Raw genomic sequence first — 23,525 nt, forward strand, 5'->3', positions numbered from 1 at the left:
CAATAAAAAAGAATCAAATATTCATATATGCTACACATGAATCAACCTTGAAAATATTACACTAAGTGAAAAATCCAGTCACAAAATCATGTATTATTCAATTTATATGCACTGTCCAGAACAAGCAAATTCACAGAGATAGAAAGTTGATTAGCGGTTGCCAGGGGCTGAAGGGTGATGGGAATGACAAGTAACTAAGTGGGTATAGGGTTTCTTTTTAGAGGTGATGAAAGTATTTTGAAATTAAATAGTGGTGATAATGGCACAGTTCTGCAAAAACTCCAATGTTACACTAGTATCGTGAGTATCTCAACAAAGATGTCCATAATTTTTGTTAAAACTCAAAATGTAAAATTTTATCTTAAACCTCCACAGAATAGTATGTTTTCATGTAATTTCAGGGTAGAATCAAAGTAAGGGAAATTATTTAAGATTATTTTATGTATCTTAAAGTTACAAAACTCACATGTCTTACAGAGCTTGAAGATTCATTTCCAGAAGATAACTCAATCTGTCCAACAGTTCTTCTACCATAATTTGGGTATTTACGCCTACATGTCCTCTGCCTAGACTGTGACATCAAAACCACTGAATCGGCCTGCAGCATAAAGAAACATGCAGATGAAAATCAGTACCAAAATAAGTACAATCTTCAACAACATGGGCATTCTATCAAATTCCCAGCAAGATTTAAGGCAAAGAAAAACCCAAAAATAATAATTGAAAAAAAAAAAAAGAATGATCTTTAATAGATTTTATTTTTGCCATATGCTATTAAATGAACCTTGGTATTTTTACTATTAAGATACTTGGAAGACATGGTTAAATTGGGCCCATTAGTGTGCCTAATTTACTGTCCCAAATAGCTGTAAGTTAATCGATTCACCATGAATGAGATAATAACTTAAAAAGTTCATCACTTTAGAGATACGTATTTTAGAAGTGAAAATATTTATTATGATGCAGTAACCAACACTGAAAAATATATCACTCTGTATATATACAGGTATAGAGAAATATCTAAAATTATCCTCAAATATTAACCTTAGTTATTTCCAGGTTTTAAAGTTTTGGATGATTTGTTGTCAGTACTTTTAAATTCTGCTTGAATTTTGAAAATATCATATTTTTATCAAAACAAAATAATAATTAAAATTCAGCCAAATAAAATACTGTAATTTAAAGGGGAAAGAAACAACCTATATTCCTCAAATACCAAAGCCATATGTGAAATCGCTCAATAAAAGTGTATTAGTTAGTGCCTTCTGTTTGATAATCAATAGTGTGTATTAACATTTAAGTATATCACTGGCTGATTTCAAAACGAATCACGTTTTCATTAGTCAGTACTAAGTTTTGTTAAAGCAGAAATTCATGAGTTCCATAACTGGTAATGTATTAAAACAGCTGGATAAAAAAGAAAAAGAACTCACGGACAACAGTGTGGCGACCTGAGGAGTGGGGGGTGGGGGTTGGTAGAGGTAAAAGAGGACATAAGGGGGATAAATGGTAATGGGGAAAAAATACAATAAAAAATAAACTATTACAGAACAAAAATGAAATACCTCCCCCCCGGAAAAAAAAACTACTACTCAGAAGAACAAGCAATCTTTCAAAACACATATTTTTTAAAAATCAGTGTCTGAGAGCATTATATACCTAACAAAGCTATGATGAATTAGATAATAATCTCAAACCCTAAGCCCATCCTTGTGATTAATTCTGAGAAACTCTTGCAAATACGCAACTATTTTTCACCAATTTTGTAGCACTAATCTTACATACATTTTGTGTATCTTCTATGAACTCAATGTTAATGCTGTTCATGTGATGTTCAAGAAATTCTAAATAGAGAAATTAAATACTAAGGAGTAAGAGATTCTTGAGTTTGGAGGATTACCAACCATTGTAACATCTAAAAATTTTTATAAATGCATAATTTGGATAAACTTCGGAAAGAGACAATGTTAACCAACAGTTTTAAGTAAAACAGTTGGTTACCTATGGAAGAAAGGAGAGTGTAGTGATTGCGAATGGACACAAAATGCTTTTAAAGGGCTGGTAATGTTCTAATTCTTAACCTGAGTGGTCATTAGACAATTTTCTAGAACCTATTAGCACTGTTAGGCATTAGGCTACTTTCCTCAAGTTTTCAAACTATTACTCTTTCCTAAGAGCTGTAAAATAGACCTTATGCCTACCATTTTAAATCCTAAACAAAAGGCTCTAAAAGCAAGATACATAATTCTATTTCAGGTTAAAATTATAAATATTCTCACTGAAAAGAAAACTATAAATTTCAGTTTTATTTCTAATTTGCTCATTCCCAAGAAAAAAATTTAGGTTACCTTTTGTGAGAGCTGAAGAGTCTTCTTTTTTCTCCCAATCACATAAAGATTTCTTTCCTCTTCACCTTTCTCTATTCTGAAGTCTTCCAACTTCCTACAAAGTTAATTATCCAGTTATGCTAGTTACTAAACTGATGGATAAGTAGAGGATATCAAAAGGAAAAAGTAATCATTATAATTCTAGAAATCATAAGCTTATATACTTTCTAAATTAATATAGGAAATACCTAAATTTTTAGCAAAGCTTAAGTCATACTTTACGTTAAAAATTTAATATGAATATAAATAAAATCTCAGCAGACGCTAGGAAGTCCTATTTTTCATATTTTACACAGAAATGATTACTTGTATTTTGATTGTCCGTACTAGGACTAACTCAAACAAGATCTCTCAAATTAGCTACTCAAAATGTCCCTGTAATTTTCAAAAATTGCAATCCTTCTCTAACGAATGGGTAAGAGCAGAATCCTCCACCAAACTACTCAAAATGCATGTTTTATAATTTGTAGAAAAGCAGAATAGCAATGTTACTACTTCTCTAATCACCAATATTTTACTTACATGATACAAAAGAAACATTATAATGTTACTGTGACCAATTTCAAAGCAAGGGATTTTCCACCATGAGGAAGGTATTGATCATTATTTTCCTTCTCCATGGATAGAGAATGAATGAATGTCCTCATTCTACAATGTGAACACTGTTGAAAACACACAGCTTTGTTTTTGTTCACTTTTTTAAAACCCCACCAGCAAAGATTCAAAACTGACACCTTGGCCATGCTCCAAGATAAAACTGGACACTCAAATGAGTATAAGCACAAATGCTTTAAAGGCAAAACTGAGTTCTAAGGAAAATGCCTTTTTCTCAAGCTTCATCCGCAGCCAGTGCTCAAATTACAGTGAAACATTATTCTATCCACAGGGAAATTCTGAATTAGACTCAACCCTTCACAAGTTGTCAATTTCCCCACTTTTATGTGTATTTAAGAAATTATATGAGGTTTTTCACTTCCAACCAAAGGAAATCCCTACACCGTATTTGTTTTGACAAAACACAACATACCATTCTCAATCAGTAACAGAACAAAGGATCACTCTAGCCTTCAAAAGTATCACCTGAGTGCAATTCCATGCCTAATGAATTGCTAATATCACTCAGCTAAGAAAATTATAAAAGATTTTAGCATGAACAGAATTTCTACTATTGGATAAAGACAAACTATACACCTGAACACTAGTCCCAAACTGAATTTCTCTACTAGGAAGCAACAGTGTGGTCATCTTCCTGCATAGTAGGGTTATCTGTCCTTTCACTTTTATCTATTACCTGAATTTTTCAGTATGGATAGAAACTACTTTTATAGGCAGAAAACAAAATTTTAGTTTCTCTTGATCCTTATCAAATGACACTGTAATTATGTGAAATTTGCTGTTTTCTCCACTGTAAGGGCTGTTGTCAAGGGCACTGACCACTATCCTACCACTCAGCATCTCATTCATAAACTCTCATGTATGTGTTAGAATACAGCAGTATAAAGAGTAATGCTCATCTTCAAAAAAATTATTTTGTGGCAGACAGCTGACTCTCAAAATCCATTCTCCCTTTCATCCTTAGAAACAGAATCTCAGTTTTTTCTGGGCTCTTTGTTGCCCTAAGTGGAAACTATTACCCAGCCTCTTCTGTAGCTTAGTATGGCCATACGAGGACATTCTGGTCAATGAGTTATAAGCAGCAATGTCATGTGGGGTCATTAAGGCTGCTTAAATAAAGGAATGCCCCTTCTGCCTTCTGCCTCTCCTCCTCCTCCTTCTTCTGATCTAAATCTCAGTTTAAGCTGCCCTTAAGAGTAAAAGCCACACTCTAAGATGGAGATGAGAAACAGAGGAACCTGAGTCCCTGATAAACTAGAACCATGATTCCAGCCTTAAACTACTTCCAGTGTTCCTTTATGTTAGGAGAACAAATGCTTGTTTAATGTTTTAGGAACTAACTCTTCAAATCTTTCACTCCTGATACCTGTTCGCTTCCCATGATTTAAACAATGAAAAGTATCCTAAAATGACACTTCCAGTTCTAATGACCATACAGCTCAGACACAATTGTAAGGCTCAACTATAGCATTCCATTCCACATGTAAGATGATGATTTGCTGTATTTCTCATCCCAATTTCAGATTTTGTTTTTCATAATTTTATTGTGTACTTCAAATACTCTCGAATTCACAGTACAATTTATAAGTATTATCTAATATTATTCCACCAATCACTGAAACTCTTCTTGCTAAACACATGAAGGAAACCTTCAAAATTATCTTCAAAGTATTAGTTATTATGAGACACAAACATGACAAAATACTGAAAGACTTTAGATGTTAATGAAAAACAGTATTAGCTGTCTCCACTTTGACAACTCAGTAGCAGGAAGACCCTACTGCACAGGCTATGATTATGAAACAGTATTTCCACCAAAAGACAATGGGGCTGCATAAGAGAAAAGACTAATTCCAGGTTTAGGTCAAGAAATTCACAAGATAAATCTGTAACACCTTGCCATGCCTAAGAGCAAGGACACAATGGAAGGCTACTACAATCATTTCAAAAGAACTCAGAAGCCAATTTGAAGAGGCCCAGCCTCGTCAGGTATAAGACGATCTAAATATCAATAAGGAACGTTAGAAGCAAGCTAAGTCATAGCAGAATGATTTAAACAGTAAAAAACACAACCACACACAAATTGGGTCATTAATGAAAGATAACAGAGTGTATCTCTATTTTGAAAGTAAATAAAGCAAGTAATAGAGCATCCACATCCTGTCTTTTATATACAAACTTTACTACTGAATAATCAAATACTAGATTTTGGAAAATTTTTTTAGAAATGTCTGAGGTAATAAAACTCTATAGAGTTAAAATATCACTATTTTATAATCCCTAATAAATTAATGAGTCTAAGCACTGAGCACCAATTCCTACTAGAATCACAAAAAATACAGAGATTTTAAGAGCCTTCTGACAAAATTATTACTATTGTACAAATGAAATAAATCTTACAAAACTAAAACCAATTTATGACATTTGAGACAATCATTTGAAATTGAAATTGTTTGTTGTTTTTAAAATATAATGGCATTATATTTTAGGATAATCCCTTATTTAAAATATATACTCATGTACTTTAAACAAAATGATGTAGATGAAACAAGGGTGGTTATAAAAAAATTTACCATAATAAGGAGTTAGAGAACAAGTTTGACATTTTCTTGCCACAATTAAAATAGATTCCAACCCATTACTAAAATATATTTATATGATTATCTGTACCACTAATGGATTAAGATATGTAAATAATCATATAGATATATTTTCACAGATTAAAAACAATATAAATAGATATCCTAAAACAAACCTAAATATGCCTAGTGGTACCTCTGGTACAACCACTCTTCGCTTCCAGGCCTGCAGGTCACGCTCTGTAGCAATCTGACTACGCGGAGCATTCTGATGCATCTGACGAACACCTTCAACTTGTCCGCTACGGCGCAGACCAATATTTGGAGGGGACTGGATATCTAAGCTTAGTCTTCTAAAACCTAGGGAAAAAGTATCAAGAAATGATTCTAAAACAAAGTTCAATCTATATGCATTTAACATGTAATAAGCATATACATTCCTTCTGAAACACAAACCAAAAATAAAGATCTACAGAAAAAAGTCTAGAAAAAAGAATCTTCATGCGACTGAGATCAAAATGTAGGCTAGAAAACAAATGTTAACTATTGACCTCAATTTCCATTTTTACCAGACTTTCTGAAATTTTTTAGTGTACCGGAATTTTCTATTATAACATATTTGCATTCCTAAAAACCTTGCCTTCCTCAAAAGCGCATATTAAAATCACATCTTTTTGGAAAAATTAGCACTGAAGACAGACTCCTCAAACTGCAGTGGCTAGAACTGTTACAACATTAACTGCCACCTCAAGAGATAATACAAGACATTCAGGCAGGCAGCAGCCAGAATGGGTTTTAAAAATCCACAAAAACTGTCAAGTGGGGAAATGCTGGCAGCACTTAAATTGAAGCTGGGTAAGTGAGTGACTGGGCAACGCAGACACCAGGGAGCCCTGAGCCTGTGTAGAGGTAGCTGATGAGGTGGGGACTGCAGGCAAGACAACCTCCCACGAGCTGCAAGTCACAGAGGACAGAGACTGTCTGCAAGAGGAGGGGGTCCCCGACAAGAGTTTGTTTTCTTAAAGCACAGGGAAAAGGTCTCCTGCTACAAATCCAACAGAGAAACTGGGGGCTATATCCTTTCTTACAGGAGGCTACAAAATTCTACTCAAGCTAGGCCAGCTCTTCTCGCCTAGGGTAAAATCCACCTGAGTAAAAACAACTTCTGCGTTCTTCTATGCACAGCATTCTGTTTACCAATGGAATGGGCTGGTCCCACACACAGGTGTGGTGGATAAAAACTGGAAGGGCTATCTCAAGAGGGAAGGGTCCCAGCTACATACCAGGCCCCCCCAGCCCAGGATTCTAGTGCCAGGAAGAGAAGTCACCATAACTTGTCTGTAAAAACCAGCAGGGATTGAGAGGGTGGCAGAAGGAAAACTGCTGAAATCTCAGGCAGTTCCTCTTAAAGGGCCCACACACAGACTTATTCGGACTCACTCCCTCCGAGCTCCAACCCCGGCGGAGGCAGGGAGAGAGGGCGAGCCATTTTCAAAGGCACCAAAGACATACAGCGAGTAACTGAACTGTGTGGCATCAGGGTGAGAGCTGGGGGGTTGCTTTTTCCCAGACAGAAGTGCTGGCAGAGGCCACTGTTCCTGTTCGGAGCCCTTCCCCAACACAGCCACAGAGCCACGAGGCAGGGACCATATCTGAGACTCCATCAGCCTATCTCAGTTTCCCCCATCCTGGCGATTCCCTTAGGCCCTGTCACATCCAACTTTTGGGCCCACCCAAACCATTTCCAATGGCTTTTCTATTCCAATAGCTTGTCTTGGACCTTGCTTCAGATTGTCCTAAAATCTCTCAAACAAGCAGCATCTGGCTTCAGCGAGCCCCACACCTCTCTTGCTAAGTGGCCCCAGAACAAGCACTAGCAGCTTGGCCTCACTTGGGCACCTCCAAACCCAGCAAAAGTGGCAGCCATCTGCAAATCACTTTGTGGCTTATGCTGTGGACCCTGGACAAAACACAGGCAGTGGCTGACACTGGACGTGCCAATAGCAATCAAGATTAACTACAACAAAAGGATGTACACAACCCACATAGCAGGCACACCTTGAGTACCCAGCTTGGGTAGTACGGGAGGCTGTGCCACTGGGCCCCACAGGACACCTACTATATTAGGCCACTCTACCAAGCCTGGAAGATGTAGCAGCTCCACCTAATACATAGAAACAAACACCAGGTAGGTTTCCAAAATGAGGAAAAACATGGCGCACATGAAAGAATAGAACAAAACTCAAAAAAAGAACTAAACAAAATGGAGACAAGCGAGCTTCTAGATGCAGAGTTCAAAACACTGGTTATAAGGATGCTCAATGAACTTGGCGAGAATCTCAACAGCATCAAAAAGATCCACAAGTAAAGAACAATTTACATGGAATCAATAGGAGAGTGGATGAGGCTGAGAATAAAATCAATGATTTGGAACATAGGACCCAAAAAAACAACCAATCAGGAGAAGAAAAAAAGAATCCAAAAAAATGAGGATAGTGTAAGGGGCCTCTGAGTCAATTTCAAACGTACCAACATTCACGTCATGAGGGCGCCAGAAAGAGAGGAGAAAGAGCAAAGCACTGGAAACCTATTTGAAAAACTAATGACAGAAAAGTTCCCTAACTCGGTGAAGAAAATAAGACATACAAGTTCAGGAAGCACAAAAAGCCCCAAACAAGATGAACCCAAAGGGGCCCACTCCAAGACACATCATAATTAAAATGACAGAGGTTTAAAAACAGAGAGAGAATCTTAAAAGCAGCAAGACAAAAGCAGTTATCTACAAGGGAGTTCCCATTAGGCTGTCAGCTGATTTCTCAACATAAATGTTGCAGGCTAGAAGGGATGGGGACGAAATATTCAAAGTGATGAAAAGCCAGGACCTACAACCAAGATTGCTTTACTCAGCAAAGCTATCACTGAGAACTGAAGGGCAGATGAAAAGCTTTCCAGAAAAGAAAAAGCTAAAGGGGTTCACCACAAAATCAGTATTATATTAAATGTTAAGGGTCTTCTTGAAGAAGATCATAAATGTAAACAATAAAATGGCAACAAATACATGTCTATTAACAATTGAATTTAAACAACAAAATAAACAAACAGAATAGAAACAGAATCATTGATACAGGGAACATTTTGGTGGTCACCAGATAGAAGGGAGGTTGGCAGAAAAGGTGAAGGGATTAAGTACAATTTGGTAGTACAGTTGTGGGGATGTTAAGTACAGTATAGGAAACAGAATAGCCAAAAAACATATATGCATGACCCAAGGACATGGTCAACAGTGTGGAGATTCCCTGAGGGAGTAGAGTGGGGGCTGGGTGGAAGAAGGTAAAGGGGAAAAACGGGGACAACTGTAATAGCATAATCAAAAATATACAATTAAAAATAAAAATAATAAACAATTTTAGCTAAGAATGTATAAGAGCACATTGTATCCAAAATTTTTATTTAAAAATTTTATTTTTAAAATTTTACAATAAATTTCTAAATTTAACTTCCCAAATCATAGTATTATTTCTCCAACAATCTGAAGAAAATACAAGCACAGGTTTTTACCACATACTTATAATAGCAAGTATGAGAAATAAATGGCCATAAAAAGACTGATTACAAAGACTGGTTATTCCACACAGTGGAGTACTAAGAAGCCACAAAAGTACTAACAGCTCAGCGAATGATTATGGAGTGATTTCTAGATACTGTTAAGAAAAAAAGATGCAGAAGGGTGCCTATGCACCAACCATGTGGTATTCCTGCCTAAAATGTTTATCCTGAATCCAGTCATGAGATAATCAAACAAATTCAAATTAAGGACAATTCTAATGTGAACAGAACTAATCTAGTGCCTGAACTAATGCAATGTCACCAGGAAACTGTTCTAGGTTAAAAGAGACACAAGACTTAAACACAAGGAACAAGGCTTGATTAATTTCTAAAATTAAAAAAAGCCATGAATGACAATGTTGCAACAACTGGAGAAATGTGAACAGACTGTTCAATAGATGGTAGTACTGCGATCAACATAAAGTCTGTTGACTTGGTCACTGTATTATGATTATATAAAAGAATGTCCCTGTTCTTGGAACATATATGGAAGAAACATTACAGAATAAAGTGTCACAGTGTCTCCAACTTACTCTAAAACAGTTTAGAAAACACACACTAGAGAGAAAAAGACAGGTGCTGACTATGTACACAAAAAGGGATAAAGGGAATGTAGCAAAAAGATGAAATCTAGGTGAAAAATATATAGGTATTCATAGTATTATGCCTGAAACTTTATTAGAAGATTAATTTTTTTCAAAATAAAACACTGGAAGATACAAAGCCCTATACTATAAATTTAAGAGAAAAAAACCTGAATTTCTCATACTAGTTTTTATTATAGTTCTAGTCCAGAGTTGACATGACTTCACCAAAATTTTTTTTTTAATTCATCTGTATTCAGCTTTAAAGGTCTTTAAAGTTCAACCAGGCCAAGGAAAAGCAACCAAGAAAAATAAAAGAAATTTGATTCTACAAGTCAAACAAAACTTTTATAACCATTTAACAAGAAGTATGTCAGACAACATATCAATGAAGACATGAATATTATTTATTATCTTTGTGTTATAGTAATTAACTTGAAAACTCTTCCTCCAGACTCCTAGGAAAGCCCTGTAAAATGTAACAAATACTCTTTTAAATAGATCATGGAACTTGTAAATCACATTGGGCTAGAAACAAAGAGGACACTAAATTTAGAGATCATGAGCTTCAACTGTAGTAGCCTGACAAGGTTGTGTAAATCAGTAATCCAGGGGCTTAGTTATAATGCCCATATGGAAAAGGGAGATAAGGCCTTGGTCCTGTGCCAGGTGCACAGTTGTGAATGAGAAATAGATCCCCCCACACTATGCGCCCAAAAAGACCCCAGTGGTCCAAAGACTACAAAGATTGTAAGTTAAAGTACAAATTAGTCCTAGCAGGACCTGCATATTCCCAATGCCATCTTCCACCCTAATACCCTGTGTGCAGTGACTACCTGTCTTTGGGGTAGCCTGATTTTTACATCATTCTGTTCTTATCATTCAATTTGTCAGATATTTAATTCAATGTTTTACAGAACTTCTTAAATGGATTAGATTATAGACTAAACAAATATTTTACTGAAAAAAAGGTCCTAGTGGTTGGTGACAAACCTGGGTCCCTTACAGAATAATTTGTAAAACCATTCTGGAATGAAAGCCCTCATCAATTCCACTGATAATTTCCTCGTAGGGATGAACTCAAAATCCAAAATAATATATAATATAGATATATGACAATTTACAATTAGGTTATCCAAAGAACTTCAGATAATAAGAAATATAATATATGCTATAAAATAACTTATAAGGAAAAAAAGAAAACATGGCCCAAAAAACCCCGTTCAACTTCATTAGCAATTTTTAAAAATTTCAAATTATGACTGCGTTACCATTTGACACCCATTTGAATGGCAAGAACCCCACTAAATATTGGAGAAGTGAATAAACAGCACCCTTTGTATATCGTACAACCACTGTGGACAACAGTTGGCCATAATAGATCTATACCCAACAATTTCACTCCACGGTTAATACTTAAGAGAAAATCTTTCAAATGTACACAAGACCCATGCAAGACCGTTAATATTATTTCTCTTCATGTTTAGCAAAATGTCAAAACTACCCAAAAGCCCAAAAGAATGAATAAATAAAGTCAGATATATTCATACAAGGGACTAATACACAGTAGTCAAACTGAACCTGATGCGACAGTGGAGCAATCTTAATATACAATATTATGTGAAAAAAGTAATTTTCAAATGAATATATACAACTTCATAATCTTTTTATAAAGTTTGAAAACAAATGTTTTCTAGGAATACATATAAGGATGCATTTTTAATGTATTTTAAAAAGGCAAAGAAAGGACCAACACAAGATTCAAAATAATTGTTATCTTGGGAGAGGGAAACAGAGGAGAACCACATAAGTAGATGTAGGTTATCATCATGATTTAAAACAAATAAGAGGACCATGTGTAAACAGATGGTAAGAGCATGTCATAAACAAAGGACTGACAGACCCAATTCTGAGCAGCTAGAATTGAAAACAATTAAAAATACTAAAAAAGTAAAATCTAAAGCAAAAGTCACTAAATTTAAGGTGAGGTTTTAAAGAGAATTAATAGAACTTATAGACTTAAGAGCCTCTACAAATAAAAATCCAAAGACCCCTTATAGGGCAGATCAGATGTAAAAGAGATCAAGAGTGACAGGGTAGAGACAGGTCTGAGGACACTGTCCAGAGGACAACACTGAATAATAAAGAGACAGGAAATAGAGTAAACTTGGCAAATAATTTTAAATTTTCTTCTACAAACAAAAGCAAAACTTTACTACCTAAAAATTAATTTGTTCAAAGTAGAGTTCTTTAAAATGAATTATTTTGCCATTACAAAATAAAAATTAGAAGTGTCTACATAAAAGAAAGAGTAAATTCACCAACAGACAAGTAAAAACATTGGCCAAAAAAGAAGGCACTGAAATTCATGGCCAAGTGGTACAGTATGACAGATATTATCTTTGTGGCACTGTTGGGATTTTATGGCATTTGAGAGATTTCTCAAAGCTGCTTTAATCTTCCACAAACATTTATCTATGGAAGAGTGAGTTTTCATTTGCAAAGCATTTGTCAGTCTCCTCCAGATTATTTCCACTGCTATATAACCACTACTACATTCCAATTATCAAGTAGTTGGCCCTGAAAATTCACTTCAAGCCTTCTGATTCACAAAACACAACCAGTGCTCTACCCAATTCAGTGTTTCTTTTTTTAATCCTCACCCACGGACACTTTTTTTACTGCTTTTAGAGAAGGGGGGAAAGAAAGGAGAGAAACATCTATGAGAAAGACAGACATCAATTGCTGGCACCCAAACGGGGGACTAGCACCTGGACTGGGAATCCTTCACGTCCAGGGGTGGCACGTGCCCACACCAGACCAGGGATTGAACCCACAACCTCGGTATGTGCCTTGACCAGGATACAAACCCAAAACCTTTCTGTTATGAGAGGCGCAACAACCAACTGAACCATACCAGCCAGGGCCCAATTCAGTTTTTTCAAAATCTATAAATGTTTAAAGCAAAGAAAACCTAGAATTATAGTTTTCCTTTATAAAACCTTTCATAGTGCTTGAAAATCAAATATCCATTTTTTGGCATATCAACTCTACATAAACTATCCAAACTTAAAAGTATAAAAATACACTGCTTAAAATTTTTCTTCTCACATCAGTGACTTCATTTACTCTTCAATTTCAATCCAGCCATATTAAGGCAAAACATATCTCACATATTTATTACCTCTTCGTGGTGTTTCTTCCCCATTTGGAAGTCCATTTGGACTAGCATCCTGACCAGCTCCCATTCGCTGATCTTGCTGCTGCTGCAACTGTCTTATCATCCCGTCAAGAACACTGGATTCTGGGCTTCCTTCACCGTTATCATTAGTTTGTAGGCTGATAATTTGTTCAATTACCTCTCCATCACCTGCAAATTCAATGAATAAAGATAAAATCATAATCCATATAAAAACAGGAAAAAAACTTTCAGTAGACTACAATTAAAATTACATCAGCAATTGTGAGGCTTTCTGTTTAAAAAAAATAAAGACATCCTATACATTCATAACTAAGTCAGACAAAAGATTCAAAACCCGTAAGAGCTTTCCTTTAGGGAACAATAAATGCCACAGAAACCTCAGCAGAGCCTTTGAAATCCCAGCAAATATGCATGTGGAAACACATTTCAGTGAAAATTTTATTTTGCTAGTTCACACTAACACCCCTCATTTATACAAAATATGCTTCATTAAAATCTTATTGCCCAAAGTCCCTCTCACTAGAACACAACAACAATGTGTGACTTATGAGGGAGAAAAAGTATTGGCATTTCTTCTCTACTGTTTTAAAAAAAATATTTTAAGGGGGAACAACACCTTTTTGGCCTTCCACAAACTATATAACTCTCGCTCTCCCCCTGCTCCAAGAATCCTGAGAGAGAAGGTGCAGTTCATAGAGGTAGCCACACATGCCTCTCCCACTAAGCTTAGGTTCCCCACCCCACCCCCATCCATCTATGCTTTTGCATAGCCAATACCCCTAATTCCTACTTCAAGTACAAAATCAAATTTTTTTCAGTGTCTTTTCTTCTTTATTTTTCAAATAATACATTTTCAGAAACATTTGACAGGTTTAGAGTAAGTGTTAATGAATAAAAAGTGTTTAATGGTTGTAGATCTGGAAATTCATCAAAACATTAACATTTTCATACAAAGAATTCCTTACATAGCCCTCCCACAATAAAATGCACCTTCTTTGAGCATAATATGTAACAGACCAGCCACTCGCCAATGTTAAAGCAGAACCCTAACGGAAATTAGTAGAAAATTAGGCAAAAGGAATGCAAAGACTTAATTCATTTTCAAGTAACTGAAAAATGTCATTTAGTGTATCAAGGAAAAAAAAAACCTTCCATCCTACTGAGTTAATTCCCTTATAGCTTACTGATAACACTTCCATTCTACTATGGAAATCAATGAAGAACTTACAAGAGCTAAATGTCATTCATAAGCATTAGATTAACTATCTCAGTATCACTAAAATTTTTTGATCACTCTCAAAAAATGAGCTAAGGAGGCAAGAAGTGAAGCCCCAATCTAAAATGATAAAAAGATTTTAATTAGAAGTGGGTGAATGGGGGAGAGGGGAAGAAGTGGGCATATCATAAAATTCCCATGAACACAACACAGAAACAAAGGGAAAACAGTAGAAAAGTAGACTCTTAATCCTCTCCCCTTCTCCCCAAAAACCCTAAGTCTATGTACCTTTTCTTTCACAGCACGAAACATTTAAATGTAACTTGGCAAATATCATCTGAATGGTAACTGTTTCTATTTGGCATAATGCAGTCACTATTCAAATATTAAAGGAGGGTTCCACCCATGAAGGCTTATTAAGTGCTACAGGAACTGCCCTTCTACTATAAAGTACTATAACAATGGTTTGAAAATATAGGAAACAAGGGCTTTCAGACATTGGAAATCAGGCAGCACAGGACTCCCAGCACAGAGATCCCTGAGAAAAGAAAAACAAATGGAGTCCTGCCTTTTGATTGCTGCAGGTAGAAGCCTGGAAGCAGTTTCCAGGCTGCAGAACAAAGAGAGGGAATCCACAGGCATCCAGAAGTCTGACTGAGGAGACAGGGATCAGAGTCTGGGAGCAGGGAGGAAGACTAGACTATGCAGAGCTGAATATCACAGACTGAATACACAGAAAGCTCAGAGATATACAGCCAGGGCCAATCAATTCTTTGATTACCTAATGATATACACATGCATTTGGTAAAAACTCTGCCATGCTGGGGGACAAATAGGAAATAGTGGTATGTCAAAACACACACATACACACACACACAGGGCTGGAAATGGCTCATTTCCCACCAGCCAGAACAGAGAGACTTCAGAGCACATAGCAGGACTGCTTTCTGCACATTTCTCATTTTAACATTCACAATATTTTAAAGTGTGTGTTCAAGGCAGTGAAGAATACAGGGACTCTTCTGGTAGTCTCGTGTCATGCCCTTGCTCTGTGTGTGCTAAGGTGCCACAAGTCTACCCACCACTGCTTCTGAGCCACTACTGCATCACTGCAAATATCTACACTGTAAAAAAAGCAAATATTTCCCTATCATTATAAAGATGGTTGTGACCTCGAAGACCCCATAAAAGGTCATGGATAAAACTATGGGTCAGCAAATCACACACTGACAATTCCTGGCCTACAGGAATCATTAACAACAAACAGGACAGAGCACACAGGTGGAGTACCTTTCCATCAAAGACTGTGTTTCCCTGACTGGAGCTGAAACACCAAAGAGGTTTCACCAGACAGAACGCGCGAACAAGGGCAGACCAGAGCAGAGCAGACCTGCCCAGGGGACAGCAGGGTAGAGCAAAAGAGACCGGCCCAGAGTGGGCCAGGGAGGGGTGCATCCGATCTGCCTAGCTGGAGAGAGCCGGGGCCCAGGCCCGCCAGGCCCCAGGGCCTCCTCACAGGCGTGGCAGCGCTGTATCGCAACTGAGCTGTTCCACAGTCATGCTGTTTTCGTGGCTGAGCTGCACCACAACTGAGCTATTTTGCACTGGATAAAGTGTCCTTTAAAAAATAAATACATAAATAAGAGGTAAACAAATAGGTATTGCTCATAAAACAATTAACAGAGATAATATGAAACACTAAAAAAAAATCAAAGCAAGCAGAAAAGTGAAAAGAAGTACTAAAAGGATAAAGAGAAAACAAATAGCAACATGACAGAGAAGGAAGCCAGACATGAAGAATATGCACTGTATAATGCCATTTGTAAAAATACCTTAAAAAGACAAAATTAAAGTGACAAAAAGAAACAACCGTTAGAAGGGTGCCAGGAGAAGAGAGAAGACTGACTCCACATAGGGCCAAGAGAACTTTTGGGGGAAATGAAAATGTTCTGAATCTTCATTTGGGGTGGTTGTTACACAACTATTTAACATTTGTCAAAACTCATTTGAACAGTACACTTAAAAATGATGAATTTTGTTGGATGGAAAGTATACTCCATCAAACTAATAAAAAATAAACATTTGAAACAGCAAACATTCATGATTTACATTAAGCTTAAACCTAATATATAGCCCTGGCTAGTGTGGCTCAGTGGACTGGGCGCCGGCCTGTGAACTCACAGGTCATCAGTTCAGTTCCCAGTAAGGGAATATGCAGGGTTATGAGCCAGGTCCCCAGATGGGGGCCTTGTGAGAGGCAACCGATATCTCTCACACACTGATGTTTTTCTCTCTCTCCCTTCCCCTCTCTCTAAAAGTAAACAAAATCTTAAAAAAAAAAAACAAACCCATAACATACAAACTGGTGATTTAGTTTCAGTAAATCAGTCCTCATCTGAACAAATTACAAGCATATTCCTCATTTTATTGTGCTTCACTTGATTGCACTTCACAGATACCATGGGATTTTTTTTAATAAATTGAAGGTCTGTGGCAACCTTGCATTGAGCAAGTCCATCAGCACTATTTTTCCAACTGCATTTGCTCACTTTGTGTTTCTGTGACATTTTGGTGATTCTTTCAGTATTTCAAACTCATTTTTATTGTTATATTTGTTAGGATGATCTGTGATCAGGAATCTTTGATGTTACTATTGTAACTCTTTTGGGGCACAAGGAACCATACCCATTTAAGATGGTGAACTTAATGGATAAATAAATGTTGTGTTGTATTCCAATTGACCAGCTATTCCCCACAACCCTCCCTATGCCCTGAGACACAACAATATTGAAATTGGGCCAATTAATAACCCTACAATGGCCTCTAAGTGTTCAAATGATAAGAAGAGACACCCATCTCTCACCATAAATCAAAAGCCAGAAATGCCTGAGCTTAAGTGAGGAAAGTATGTTGGAAGTCAAGATACGCCAAAAGGTTAGTAGGCCTCTTGCCCCAAACAGTTGACCAAGTTGTGAATGCAAAGGAAATGTTCATAAAGGAAATTAGAAGAGCTACTCCTGTGAACACATGAATAAGAAAGAGAAACAGCCTTACAGCTGATATGGAGAACGCTTTAGTGGTCTAGACAGAAGAGCAACCCAGCCACAAGATTCCCTTATACCAAAACCTAATCCAGAGCCAGGCCCTACCCCTCCTCAGCTGTGTGAAGGCTGAGAGAGTGAGGAAGCTGCAGAAGCAAAGTCTGAAGCTGACTGAGGTTGGCTCATGAGTTTTAAGGAAAGCAGTCTCCATAAAACCAAGTTCAGAGTGACGCGCCAAGTGCTTGTGTAGAGTCCGCAGCAAGTTATCCAGAAGATAATTAATGAAGATTTTCAGTGTAGATGAAACAACCGCATATTGGAAGAAGATGCCATCTACAACCTTCACAGCTCAAGAGGAAAAGTCAATGTCTGATTTCAAAGCTTCAAAGGCCAGGCCAACCCTCCTGTTAGGAACTTATACAGCTGTGACTTTAAATTGAAGCCAATGCTTGCTCATCACTCTGAAAATCCCAGGGCCCGTACGAATTATACCAAATCTATTCTGCCTTTACTTTGTAAATGGAACAATGCCTGGATGATAGCACATCTGTTAACAACATGGTTTACTGAATATTTTAAGTCCACTGTTGAGACCTACCGCTCATAAAAAAAAAGATTGCTTTCAAAATATCACTGCTCATTGAGAGCGCACCTAGTCACCCAAGAGAGCTGATGGGGATGCACAATGAGATTAATGTTGTTTATATGCCTGCTAACACAACATTCATCCTGCAGGCCATGGATCAAGGAGTGATTTCAACTTTCAGGTTAACATATTTAGTAAGGCTATAGCTGTATGTAGTGATTCCTCTGATGGATCTGAGCAAAGTAAATTGAAAACCTTTTAGAAAGGATTCATCATTCCAGATACCATTAAAACATTTGGGATTCAGGCTCACTCCGGCAGCGCATACAATAAAACCATAACGATACAGAGGAGATTACCATAGCCCTTGCGTGAGGACAACATGCAAATCCATAAAGTGTTCCCTATTTTTCAGAAAAGAACAACAACATTTGTGATTCACGGGAAGAGGTCAAAATAACAATGCTAACAGGATTTGGGGAGATTTCCATGGAAGAATTAACTGCGGGTATGGTGAAAATAATAAGAGAACTAGATTTACATGTGGAGCCTGAAGATGTAACTGAATTGATGCACTCTCATAACCAAACATTAACACATGAGGTGTTTTTTTCTTATGGAAAAGCAAAGAAAGTGGTTTCTTGAGATGGAATTTCCTGGTGAAGATACTGTGAAGTGTGTTGAAATGACAACAAAGGATATAGAATATTATATAAACTTGGTTGATAAGGCAGCAGCAGGGTTTAAGATTAACCCCTATATTCAAAGAAGTTCCACTGTGGATAAAATGCTATAAAACAGCATTGCATGCTACAGAAAATGTGTTAGTGAATGAAAGGGTCAATCAATGTGGCAAACTTCATTGCTGTCTTATTTTAAGAAATTGCCACAGCCACTCCAGCCTTTAGGAACAACCACCCTGATCAGTCAGCAGCCATCAACATCAAGGCAAGATCCTGCACCAACAAAGAACACAGCTTGCTGAAGGCTTGGATGATGGTACGCACTTTCTGGAAATAAAGTATTATTTAATTAAGGAACATACATTTTTTTAGACATAATGATACAGCACACTTAACTGACCACAGTACTGTGTCAGCATAACTTTTTTTTTCAATCCTCACACAAGGATATATTTATTGATTTGGGGAGGCAGAGAGTAGAGACAGATAGACAGGCATTGATGTGAGAAGGAAACATCAATAAGCTGCCTTCTTTATGTACCATAGCTGGGTATTGAATCCACAACCTAGGTATGTGCCCTGACCAGGAATCCAACCCACAACCCTTCAGTGCAAAGGACAATGCTCCAACCAACTAAGCCACCCGACCAGGGCTGTAAACATAACATTTATATGTTCTGAGAAATTAAAAAATTCATGTGATTTGCTTTGTTCCATTATTTACTTTATCGCAATGGCCTGGAACCAAAACTGCAGTATCTCCAAGGTTTGCCTGTACAGAAGCATTTTTTCCTTTGCTTAATAATATATCAGGACAACCACTGCACCGCTATGAAAAATACAAAAACTCTGCAATTGGCTAGGCCAGGCAAAGTACAATTTGAGAACGGAGTACCTTATGACAAAAAGCAAGCAAGTGCTCAAGGGGACTTGAGAAAGACACAAAACTCAGCTTGAAGAGGCTCCAGTAGTCAAATCTAAGGATAATACGAGCAACAAAGTAACAACAGTGCTGGACTATAATTTACTGTATGACAACCCCTTAAGTCCAAACTAAAACTTAATGAACTACATAAACAAAAGGAAGGGTAGTATAAGGCCAACTAATAAAATTTAGATCCAATGATGGAGTTAGGAAAAAAAATCATTTTGCAACCTTCAAGTAACAACTGACTCAGGCAAAAATCATCAGTAGATCCTAAAACACAAGTCTGTTAAGGAACAGACTATCTACATCATATGTCCCCACAAATTACTTATTATTTACAAAGAGAAAAATAACTTCAAAGTGGCAAAACCTGACAGACATCACCTTAACTGAGTGTCCAAAGACATTACCACTGTACAAATCACAATCACAAGCATCCTGATCTGATGCTCCAGGAAGGCTATAACATTGTGTGTTGCATTCTGTCAAATGTTGATTATAATTTATGATTATGTAAGAGAATACCTTTGTTCTCAGAAAATACGTATTAAAGTACTTAGGGGTAAATAGTCATGAGGTTCAGAACATGAGCCTCAAGTGAATCAAAAGAATATGTATCTAGAGATAAATGATAAAACAATTATTACAAACTATTAACAACTGGTTAATCTGAAAGTACAGGAGTTCTTTGTATTTTTCTTTACATTTTTCAAATAAAAAGTTTTGTTGTTTTTTTTTTTAAAAAAAGACTTTGTACTTACTTGTTGCCACATAGCCTAGCTGTGGAACCAAATGTTCATCTGCAGAATTTTCTCGGCCTGGTACTAGTCTCTGGTACTTAGTTGGATGAGGATTTCCATCTACATCTACCAAGAATGGTGGAGGCATAAGATGAGGAGCCTGTTGAGTTTGCTCATCTAAGACATAATTATTAGAATCTCTAATCAGCGGTCGATAGTCAGTATGGAAGAACATCTGATCAGGAATCTAGAAAAGGAAAATGTAAACAAAAAAAAAGGGAAGTTTACAGGTTGATGCTTGATACTATGAGGTTTATACATGTTAGAAGAAAAATATTAACTAGTTAATTATAATTAGAAAAAAAAGGAAACACATCTATTTTTACCATGTCCTTCCTAATTACTTTATATACTGTAAAAAATATTTAAAATGACCTTTTCATATGGCTTGCTGCATCCAAAACCAAATATCAGAAGGTGCCCATGAGAGTCTGTACAGGCAAAATGCTGTCCATCCTGTGAAAACTTACAATCAAATACAGCTCCATGTCCTTGTCCTTCAATCTAGGAAACACAGAGGGAAAAAGCCTCATTCATGACTCAAATAAAAAAAAAGTCTGGCACATGCTAACCAAAAAAAAAAAAGAAAAGAAAGCAACAAAGTTATGACCAAGTTTATGCAAGTGCTTTTGCTGTATCAACTTTTCACAGTTGCTAGTCTGCTATAACATTTCAGGAAAATGAATTTAAAAACAAATTTTTCATTGAGCATGTCAATTTATATTTTCAGGAAATAAAATTCACTTTTAGATACCATTAGCCTTGAAGAAATTTTGAAAGATCTAAGAATCAGTTGCCAAAATGACTGAATGAAGGATCATAAACCAATCCAAAACAAAGGCTTTTTTTCAGACAAGTGAGTGACAAGCACCTTCAGAAACTTTTGTTTTAATATATAACAAAAGGCTATTGGCTAATAACCTACAAGGTAAATAAAAATTAATGAAGTATGGTATTCATGAACTAAAAGTCAATACTTTCCTAGAGTTTAAACTTTCTATTAAGATGACTGACCACCATGCAAAATTTGTATGGCTGCATAGTTTCAAGTTGTCTATAGTCATCACAACTTTGCCAATTTAAACACAGAGAGATGTTCACCCATACACACAAAGCTAAACTGATAACTTCTGAAAATCCCTCAGTTATAGAGAATTTCATATGTGTGTGTGTGTATGTATGTATGTCAGATATTTATTAAACTTTAAATATCCTGATTTTTAGAAATATAAACTGCCGAAACATGCAGCTCTGTTTCTGGCTAAACTTTTTAATCCAGATAATTGAAACAAATGCAAACATGCATGAAGACATCCCACACTTACCATATTAAAATAATGTTTCATCTTGGTACCTTTTGTAATATCCCATATAAATATACTGCCATCATGTCCTGCAGATAACATAATTCTGGAATCAAAGGGATGTGTCTCCAAAACAAACACTTCATCAGCATGTCCCTTCATTCAACAAAGTCATATAGTTAAGCAGGGTTTGCAATTTATAAGTTTCTAATTAAAAACACACATTTGCATAGTTATATAACGGCTTTAAAAAATATTTTTATAAAAAAAGCATGAGACAGTAATTTTTATCAGTATTTATACAAACTTCTATTTATTTGATAATATAAATGAAAGAAACATGTTTAATATATTAACTTCATAGCTTTAAAAATAGAAGTTTTTCAAAAAATACTTGATTTGTTATACCGGATAAGAACTACTTACCAGTAAGTTATGAAGCAGTTGTCCAGTATAAGAGTTCCACACTTTGAGGACATGATCATTCACAGCTGTAACAACAACGCTATCATTCTGATTCCAAGCTATCATTGTTACTTTGGGTTTCATGAACCTTTCTTCTTCAGAAGTTAAATCCCTTAAAAAAAAAAATACACAATGTGTAAATTCACTTGAATGGTAGGCTGTACAATGTAAATAACCCTTTATCTATACAAAAATAACTAAAGTAATCCAGTTCCTGTGCTTACATTACCAAGTCTATAGAAGATTCATCATATCTGACCCATAACAGATAATCTATAAACAGGAGAAAACCCAGAGGGGTAGGGGATGATTCAGAAGCAGTTCAGAGATGAAATGAAGGCAGATTTTAAGACACCACTACTACTCATAAAAGCAAAGCTTTTTCCCTTTACCTCTTTTCTATTACTCTTTTCTCCTAAACCCAAGCCCTAACAGTAATACTTTCACAACTGTTTTTCTCTCCAGAGATAACAAGAAAGTTTAGGATGACAGAAAGCAGGTAATTCATCGGCATATCCCCAAAGTCTAGAAAAGTGCCTGACACACAGACACTCAATTTGCTGAACTGTGAGACTGTACTCTTTATACTTCCCTATAGACTGTTCCTATGGGTCCCATGGTAAAAATAGCCTTGGATACATATCCTAATAAAACAATTGTTCATAGGTGAATATAATTCCAAATTATCTTCACTCCCATTCCCCTTTGTAATTTCAATTAACAGTATTCACTTTCACACTAAGATGCTTTTGAGTATACAAGTGTAACATTTTTAAATACTGGTAAAGATCTATTTGTGAACAAGGATTGTCAGATTTCTAGTATATATTCCTTCCATCCTCTACCACAGATCGTCCCACAAAAATATTAAGATCAAATTTATTTTGAAACCCAGTACAACTGTTTGAGCCACAGCAGAGAATATGAGTTAATTTCTCTTACAATTTTTTAAAATAAAACAGTCATGAGGATTTCCAAAAGACAAAATGTTTAACATTTCTCAGAAAAACTGGTATGAAAGTATAAAGTTAAGCCTTGGAAATAAACTCTAAACTAAAATTTGTAACTTTAGGTTTCTATTACAGTGTAACTGAAGTAATATTTGCACTGGGCAAAGGAATACTGATGTGCCTACTCTGGACCAGGCAGTGTGCTAGCATCTTCCATCCTATCATTTAAAATTTCCTATAATACTTAAAGACGGGTTGTTTCATTTCCCAGATGACGAAACAAACTAATAAACATTAAATGATGTTCTCAAAATTATACAGGTATAAACAATCTAAGTAGCATCTGAGCAAAGGTCTGATTCGAAAACGTGTTCTTTCCACCCCTGTGCTACCTAATATATACAAACAAACAAACAAAAAAAGGCAATGTATTTCAAATTTGTAATATTTACCTTGGAAAGTACTAAACTTGCCTCAAAGATGCTAAAATAGAAGTGTGAAACTTTGGAGTGTTGGGGGAGGGGAGAAGGACAAATACTTCAAAGCCATTTTACAAGCTAAACTTTTAGCATGCCAAAA

The 23,525-nt window shown here is 36.2% G+C and overlaps 1 protein-coding gene and 1 non-coding gene across 4 annotated transcripts in view; one reads left to right on the plus strand and one right to left on the minus strand.

Annotated features, from left to right (window-relative positions):
- Positions 1–23,525, minus strand: part of BRWD1 (bromodomain and WD repeat domain containing 1) — a 111,375-nt gene that overhangs the window by 51,852 nt on the left and 35,998 nt on the right. For 2 of the 3 annotated variants that reach the window (XM_054578409.1, XM_054578390.1), the window contains exons 14-21: positions 21,958–22,108; positions 21,553–21,687; positions 20,603–20,731; positions 20,189–20,414; positions 12,956–13,141; positions 5,758–5,941; positions 2,349–2,442; positions 467–598 (exon numbers count right to left, since the gene is read on the minus strand). In XM_054578409.1, coding sequence (XP_054434384.1) covers positions 467–598; positions 2,349–2,442; positions 5,758–5,941; positions 12,956–13,141; positions 20,189–20,414; positions 20,603–20,731; positions 21,553–21,687; positions 21,958–22,108 — 1,237 coding nt within the window. The remainder of the gene's footprint in view (positions 1–466; positions 599–2,348; positions 2,443–5,757; positions 5,942–12,955; positions 13,142–20,188; positions 20,415–20,602; positions 20,732–21,552; positions 21,688–21,957; positions 22,109–23,525) is intronic. The other variant, XM_054578400.1, reaches the window with a different exon arrangement.
- LOC129077318 (U6 spliceosomal RNA) lies at positions 18,124–18,228 on the plus strand. Its single transcript, XR_008529811.1, has one exon. It is a non-coding gene; the product is annotated as a U6 spliceosomal RNA (small nuclear RNA).

The sequence above is a fragment of the Pteronotus mesoamericanus genome, unplaced genomic scaffold, assembly GCF_021234165.1.
Source record: "Pteronotus mesoamericanus isolate MK-2021 breed Mesoamerican mustached bat unplaced genomic scaffold, CSHL_Meso_final contig_116, whole genome shotgun sequence".
NCBI classification, from domain to species: domain Eukaryota; kingdom Metazoa; phylum Chordata; class Mammalia; order Chiroptera; family Mormoopidae; genus Pteronotus; species Pteronotus mesoamericanus.